The sequence below is a fragment of the Vigna unguiculata genome, chromosome 6, assembly GCF_037176805.1.
Source record: "Vigna unguiculata cultivar grain cowpea cultivar isolate G323 ecotype 2 chromosome 6, ASM3717680v1, whole genome shotgun sequence".
NCBI lineage: Eukaryota > Viridiplantae > Streptophyta > Magnoliopsida > Fabales > Fabaceae > Vigna > Vigna unguiculata.
The window spans coordinates 8030209-8038432 of record NC_140797.1 but is presented as its reverse complement, the minus strand read 5'-3'; the positions used below and the strand labels follow the sequence as shown (position 1 = coordinate 8038432).

At 31.3% G+C, this 8224-nt stretch overlaps 1 protein-coding gene across 3 annotated transcripts; it reads right to left on the bottom strand.

Annotated features, from left to right (window-relative positions):
* Positions 1-369: 369 nt before the first annotated feature.
* Positions 370-5100, bottom strand: LOC114188718 (L-ascorbate oxidase-like). 3 transcript variants are annotated; one of them, XM_085675257.1, is made up of 6 exons: positions 4688-5100; positions 4500-4592; positions 4000-4212; positions 3127-3321; positions 784-1758; positions 370-387 (listed from the first exon to the last, which is right to left on the bottom strand). In XM_085675257.1, the coding sequence occupies exons 1-5, from the start codon at positions 4958-4960 to the stop codon at positions 799-801; spliced, it is 1734 nt and encodes a 577-aa protein (XP_085531383.1). In that variant the 5' UTR covers positions 4961-5100; the 3' UTR covers positions 370-387; positions 784-798. The 3 variants fall into 3 exon arrangements, with proteins under 3 accessions (XP_085531383.1, XP_085531382.1, XP_027933146.2); XM_085675256.1 differs by lacking the exon at positions 370-387 and adding an exon at positions 412-429; XM_028077345.2 differs by lacking the exon at positions 370-387 and having other exon boundaries at positions 704-1758.
* Between the last annotated feature and the right edge of the window lie 3124 nt (positions 5101-8224).

Below are 8224 nucleotides of genomic sequence, written 5' to 3'. Positions count from 1 at the left end.
AATAGGATAAGGACACATGGCCACTACCTATGTTAGAGAACTCTCCATTAAAGGCTTTGTCATCTGGCATGTGTGGGACGTCCTCCACCTTAAGCAAGATTGTTTTTAAAACCCTACACTACTTCACCCTTAATACAAGGTCTTCAAAGGAAAACCTACACTACATGACCCTTAATACAAGGTCTAAAAATGCTCCATGATGGACCAAGTGAAAAGGAGTTTAGCTTCACCTTGACTTGATGTTGCTAACTCTTCTTAAATGTGCTTGGCCATGCTTCTTGTAATTGGACCCTTGGCTAAGGGTGTGCCATCAACTCTATAGCATTTGTTTAGCTTCTGCATATGGCTGACTTTATAACGTCTACATATAGGCGACCCTATAATGTCCTTGAATTTTGCATTGTAGCCTGTTAGGACACTTGAATGACGCTGTAGAATCCATTTTTCAGTTTTAGGATTCACATGTGACTAAGTCTAATTTATTGTTTTTGTTTTGACATTGACTTAATAATTTAGCAACTATCTTGATTTTTTTTTATTAAGTAATTTGAGTCCAAAATATATAATCATTAAATTAAAAATATCTCCCATGGTTTTTTAATCGATAAAAAAAAATCATATATTTCTTTTCAAATAAAAAATGAGTTATAAAAGAATTCTATGAAAATAAATAGATATAGCATAAAGAAAAAGAGGTTTAAAATAACAAAATCTACGAATAATTTTGAAGAAGAATAAAGGAATAATACACTTAAAAAATTATTAAGATCATATAAAACGTACATAGTGTATCTAGTTTCAGTAGCGTCCATTTTCCACTAGCTTCTTCCCAGTAAGACCACAAGTTAGTGCTTCCCTTGGAATTTTTCCAACTTTGTGAATAGCCTCAGCAAAAATGACACCCATTCCCATGTGCAAATGTGGTTCAATGTGGCAATGAAAGGCCCAAACTCCTGGGTTATCTGCCGTAAACCTCAACGCAGTCCAACCATAAGGGAATATTACAGCAGTGTTCCTCAAAGGTGCATGTGTTAAGTTGAACTTCTTCTCATCACCATGTTTGAATTTCCCTTCTCCATACCCCAAAACCCAAAAGTCATGTCCATGCAAGTGCCAAGGGTGAATCTCACTACCATTCCCACTCAATTGGTTTGCATTTTGCAGTATCACATCAACAACCTCACCGAGGTTGAACCTGTAAACCCCATTGCCGATGGTTGAGTTAGGGTTGACAGGAGGGTTGAAAATGTCATAGTCTTGAGGGAAAGTCACAGGTGGAGGTGTTTGATCAAAAGCATCGTTTAGTTTGAACTTGATGGAACCCAAGTAAGGGGTTGGGGGCAGAGTTAGGGACACATTGTTAATGGACCATTTGGTGAACCCATCAACGCGATTTTGGGTGTTGAGAAGGAAAATTGTACGATCAGAGTGTTTTGGAGGTTGTGTGGTTCCCATCTTCGCAATGATTTTCTTAGTGAATGCTTTGCTATGTTCAAAATCATTCCAAAGGGGTGTGACGGGTGGTGGAGAACTTGGAAAAACCGAAGCAGAAATTGTCTTGTAGTTCAGAATGGTTAAGCCTTGTGGGGTGTTGGGTTTTCTTCCTCTAACTCCAATTGAAACCCAATAGTTTTTCTTTGAATCTTGATCTGTGCGAAGGAGAACCGAGTAGGTCTCACCAGAGTAAATATCCATGTCATCAACCGCAAATGGTGTAACATAGTTTCCATCAGCTTCCACCACAAGAAGTTTGTGATCCTACAATATAAAGAATTTTTTAACTAGTTACACCTTTGAATTATATTTTAAGAAAATAAAATTACATAGAACTTGCTAATATGTTTTATTTTGGAAAATGATTTTTTGACTATTAAAGTTTGACAACTTTCTCTTACAATCTTATGTGGCATTTTCTAACTGGTTTTCCATTTTTCTATTTTCTCATTCTCAATATTTCAAAACCACTTAGAAAATAACACATCATGTTTTATAAAAAAAGTTGTCAAAATTTAGTAGTCAAAATATCATTATTTTCTTTTTAAAAAACAAGTATATGTTAATAATCATGCATTAAGATAAGAAGGATTTTCTTTAGTTACACCCTTGAAATGTATATTTTACCGAAAACAGTAGAATCTTAATGATACACGTAATTTTTCTTTTATTCTCCTAATATTTTTTATATCTTAGACACACCATTATCTTTTTCCAATGTTTGGTGTGTGACAACAACTTAGTGTGTCCCACTCACTCATATACCTCAAACCCTAATTTCCAAACCAGTCCATTCTTTGAAGAAGGAATAATTGCCATTATTTTGTAACACCACCCATAATTACCTTTATTTTCTATACACCTAATTAAGATATGTAATTCTTCAACACTAGAATATTTTCCTTACTAACCACCATTCCCATTTTATTACTTTACAATACAATAAATAGTTTATGTACAGAGTAAGTAATACATTATTATATTTTCATTTAATTTGCAGCCGATATGTAATAAATTATAACTTTTAATAGTTATATATATTAAACATCAGAGTCATCGTATAATAAATTATAACTTTTATATATGTGCTACTAATTTCAAATCCTTCTAAATCAACCATAAGACTCTTTCAAGTTCCAACATACAACGGTCTTTTCCGATGTACACAAAAAAGAGAGTCACGCATCCACTAAACATTATTTTTATAATATATATGAAAGATAGACCATTCAAACCATCTTTATCTATTATAAGTGTTTTACATCCTTTTTCAACTTCTTTGATGCCTTAGTCAAGTCTCTATTACCTTAACGCCAACTAAACACTTCAATTATTCTGTTGTTGGTAAACAAAAAAATAGTGATAGATGTGATGAATTTCTGTGAATTTCTCCAATTTTTGGTTTGAGAGAGAAGAATTAATATAAATATCTTATATACTAACCTCATCAAATATCTAATAGTCACTAATTAAGATGTATGTGTATGTGATGAGAGTTTTAGAATTATGGCATGGTGAACCAAAAGATTTGGAATCCAACAAAAAGATAAAAGGTTAAAAATAGAAAACTAAAAAAGAGAAAATAAGATGCAAGATCCCTCATATAGCTAGGTTCATATATATAGAACTCACCGAAATGGCTAAGTTGAGTGCAGCTAGGGAAGTGGTGCTGGCAACCCTAATTCTGTAGGTCTTGTTTGGCTCCACATGAAGAATTTGAGGGGCACATTCTTCACCACCTTTAAATTTGCACTCTGGTAGAGTGGTGTTTACGAATTTAGCTGCCAGAGAACAATTGAATTGTCCCCTTCCATTGATCAACAGAGTCTAAAAAAAGGTGACAAAATTAGTAAAGGGTGAGAATAAGATTCTAGAATGTGTAGCTTTCTTTTTTCTTTCTCCTTTTCAGGGAATAAAAGTCTACTACTTAACGCGTGATGCTCTAGTAATTTGCACATTTTGTTTATGTCGAACAGTCTAAAATTAAATAATCATTTTTAAAGTAATGTGAAACTACGTTGTCTTGAAATATGTTTAAGGGAAAATAATAGAAAAAAAAAAGGTAAAGGTAGGGTTGTGAAGGATTCAAAGATGCCCTATTTTAAAAATCCAACGCTACTTTAACCAGATGCGTCACATGTGCATCTTTTTTCTAGATTACTTTATGAATTTGATATGATGTTTTGATTTGGATCTGATACCTTTACACCAAAATCACTATTTCTTTTCTTTTGTTTTGTTTTCTGTCATATGTGGAAAGAAAAGTTAACACGACTTGGCTGTTTCAATTGGTTCATGGCATCTTATTTATAAACCTTTGGGTCAAATGCCTCTTGGAAAAAAAAAAATGAAAAGTAATACTTATTTAAAGGATTTTCTTTTATTTTTGTTTAATTGCTTTTCTTTGTTTAATAGTAATATTTTAGAGTTTTCTATTTTCAATTGTGTTAATTAAATAATTTGTGCCATTCATTTTTTGATTTCTTTTTTCATTATATTAATTACCTGAGGTTCACCAATCCATTTTAACGGTTTTGAGGAGAGGCCAACTTCTTGTTCATGCGAGCTGGTGTGCCACAAATCACTTAGAAGAAGGTTGAACTCACCATCATAGTGAAACGGTTCGTTTTGTCCCTTTGGTAAATCTACTATCAATGAACCATACAACCCTGCTGCTCTTTGCATACCATGGTGTCCATGATAAAAGTATGTTCCAGGCTGCACCATATAAATTAATATATTATATTAAATGTGACTAAATTTATTTCAAATAATGACATTCTTTTAATTGATTTAAAAAAAAAAATTAAAAAGATGTAACTTTAAAAACATTTTTTTTTCTTCTCTTTTCTCTTTCTTACTTTCATTTTCATACACCAACCCTTTGGACTCAAAATTCAAAGTATTAAGACATGGACAGTAATCAATATTAGACTTATATATAAATGTATAACAGAAGCATGTGTCTTTTTCTTGGTTAACGATAAGGAGAGAAATGTAATTACCCTGTCAACTATAAATCTGTAGTTAAAAGTTTCTCCTGGATTTATGGCACACTGTGAAATGGCAGCAGTTCCATCTGCCCAGGGAGTTCCAACCTTCATAACAAACAACAAAAACCAACATCAACAATTATGTTTCACATTTGTTGACACTATCATACATAAAACACAGTAAAAAAAAAAAAAAAAACCTGTCTGATTCCATGCCAGTGAATAACGGTTCCCTCAGTGAAGAGCTTGTTGGTAAGAGCAATGTTAAGAGTGTCACCAACTTCAGCCCTAATGGTTGGTCCTGGAAACTGACCGTTGATTCCCATCACAACGTGTTCCAAGCAATCTGGTTTTCTGATCATGTACTCCACATCAAACTTGTAGTGTCTAACCCTTCCTCCAACTGAATACTGTGTCAATCCTAACCATATGCACCATACAAAAACTGCTCTCAACCCTATTATTCTCATCATATGCTAACACAAAACCTTAGCAGGGTCTCGACTACCACAACAACCTAATATTGCTGAACAAATGAAATATTGAAAGACAGATTTAAGAATAAAAGAATATGCAGAGGATTGAGATTATGTCTGAATGGTGATACCTTAGCATAGGTAGGCATATATATAGTGAGACAGGGAAGGTGCTGTGAAATTTCACCTAATGCTGTCGAGTTGTTTTCGTGGTTATATTAATCTTTGCAAATAGTGCGTGCAACTTTTTTGAATGTATCAACTATCAACTGCTTCTGCGTATACTCCTTTTTTTTTTTTCTTTTAATAAAAAAAGAAATGCTTAAAGCATAGTTAATACATATATATTATATACAGACAGGTACAAGGAAGCCATTGATAAATCTTTATGACTTATATTTTTTAAATTTTCTCCTATATTTCTAGGACAAAATATGAGAAGAAGAAAAATAAAATAAAGTTAATTTAGGATGAATTAAAATTAAAAATTAAAAAAATCTCTTTAGAAAAAAAGTTGCATTTTTTCATTGTAGTAAATAAAAAGGACAGATTATTTAACATCAAAACTAAATAGTCAATAAAACAAATTTGTATTCGTAAAAAAAATAAAAATAATGAAAGATACTATCAAATAATATTGTCTAATAAAAGAGAGTGGCTAAGATTTATACTCAAAAAAATGCTTAATAGTTAAGAGAAAACTATGTCTTTAGATGTGACACAATACGAGTCCAAATCCTCTGCATTCTTATTTCTGATATTTTTCCGTATTCTTTGAACAACGTGTAGCAGAGAATTTTGTAATTTGGCCTGCAAATCGAAAGCATTAAGGCTTTGTTTCTATGGGAGTAGGGATTGGGGAGAGAGTCCGAAGATGAATTTATATAGATTTGAATGGATGAATTTTTGTGTTTTTTGAGTGAACTTAAAGAGTAAAGAAAATAGATTTGGAGATAAGTTTTATGAAAGTTAGTGAGAGATTTGATTGGTGTGATAGATAAAATTAATTGTTAAAATATATATAATTATTAAATTACTATAATACCCTTGTGTAAAAAAGAGATTAATTTTTTTAATTGATGTTCTTAAATTAAATTAAAATAATTAATTTCCATTATAAAAATAATTAAAATTAATTGAAAAACGAAAAATAAAATTCTTTTATTTTTATTAATGTCAAAAAATACTAGGTTAATTTTTTTCTTAGTTTTATGGTTAAGAAGTTTAATATATACCAAATATATCTCTAGAATTCAATCAGAAGGGTTTGGTCCATGTTTTGCATTCATTTGATGGTTTTCATGATGAGTTATGTTTCAATGTTGATTTGGTCAAAACCATTTTCTATATGAAAACATTCCTTCAGGGACTGTGGTTGATTCAGTGATCACTCATCCAAATGAATTTGACTTCTACCTTTGTAGCCATTGGGGTGTGAAAGGAACATGTAGGCTGATTCACTCCAGAGAGATCAGAGTCTTTTACATGAATCATAAAATTATACTAATATATTTATGAATGTCTTAGTTTAACTAGAACAGAAAACTACAGTCACAAAAGCCTTTTAATCAGCCTGCACTTTGGCCTGTGTGCGGAGAACTTTTAATTAGATAAAATGCAAATCTTAAATGTCTTCAAATTTTTTCTGCATCACTAATATCCTGCACCAACTATGGAGGCCCACAACTCCGGCAAGACCTGCAACTCCGCAACGCCTCCACCCTGCAAACAAACCAAAATGGTAAAAAATAACTCAAGTGAAGAAACCATCAGCTCCAGCCGACCACCTTCACTGTAGTGGAGACACACAGCTCCTCTGGCAACTTCGACGATTATAAGCAACTCCTCAACCTGCAAAAAACCAAAACACAGAACGTAAAAAAAAAAAAAAAACCAACAACACCAGTGTCGTAACCAGTGTCATTCTCTTTATAAACAAGGCACCGGTGCCATCCACTTAACACACTGTTTAACAGTGCATATCACCACCCCACCACGCTCAAGCACAACTACCACCTCGTGCAACCATTGCCACTCATTCATCCTCTTCCTCGCCCACCACACCGAACCACCTTATCTTCTTTCCCCTCCACTGGATTCAACAATCACACCATCCCACCACGTCCAAGCACAACAAAGGTAGTTTCGTCTTCTGCCCAAACCATATGCACTATCTTCGCAGTTTTGAGTCCATCCCTCCCCCAAATACTCTCTCGAATATTCCTTCAAATTATAAAAAACGAACGCGCTAGATCCCTAGCATCCGTTTTCTCAAATCTAGTTCAACAGTGTAATCCACTCATACGAATACTGAATAAGCACTTGTACCAAATTGTTTTTTATTATTTTAATATTTATTTATAAAATCAGTTATTACAATTCATAAATATATAATAGCATGTTAAATTTTTAATTCTTAATTCAATTTATGTATTAAAAATAATTAAAATAAAATGTAACTATAGCCAAATTTAATTAATGCGTATCTATATAAATATAATTACTTTCTTATTATTTTTAAAAGTTAATCTATTATATACATTTTAGAATAAAATAATTAAACCAGTATAAGTATACTATATATAATCATAATAAACATTTATTTCATGTTTCCTATTCAACCCGTTAAATTTTATTTAAAATTATAATTGCCTAGAATTTTTTGAGATTATGTTAAATCATACTTGTCTCGCTTATATTTTTATAGTAAAATAATATTTTTTTAATTTATAAAAATATAATCTCTTTTATTTATTAAAAGTTCTTTAATTTATGTATTCTAAACTTTAACTTTTAGTCTTTAAATTTTTAATTTAAGTAGTAGACAATATGACTTTTTTAAAACAAAGTATTTGGAGTGAGAAGTGTCATATATTGGATATTTTATTCAAAAAGTAAATATAAATATTATTTCACTAAATATATAAAAGATATACATTTTTATTTTAAAATTAGAAAAAAAGTATCATTTAATATTTAATCATAGAGTAAAGTGTAAGATACTCTTAAAATTAAGGGTTAAATATGGTTTTAGTCTCTAAATTTAGATGCAAAATTGAAATTCGTCTATATTTAAAATTGTGATACATTTTGACTGTTAATGTTAAAAGTGAATGGATGTAGTAATTGCATTATTATTATTTTTTTTACATGTCAAACCCGTTTTAGGATGACTTTTGAGTTGTGTGTACTATTTTGACAAGTTTAGCTCAAATGTCAATATAGAACATTGTTTAAGAAGCCCAAAATATTAATGTTATT

Coding starts and splice junctions, on each gene's coding strand:
- LOC114188718 (XM_085675257.1), bottom strand. CDS start 4,960: ATGATGAGAATAATAGGGTTGAGAGCAGTTTTTGTATGGTGCATATGG. Junction 4,213..4,499: donor ACAGATTTATAGTTGACAGG/GTAATTACATTT, acceptor TATATGGTGCAG/CCTGGAACATACTTTTATCA. Junction 1,759..3,126: donor CACTCAACTTAGCCATTTCG/GTGAGTTCTATA, acceptor TTTATATTGTAG/GATCACAAACTTCTTGTGGT.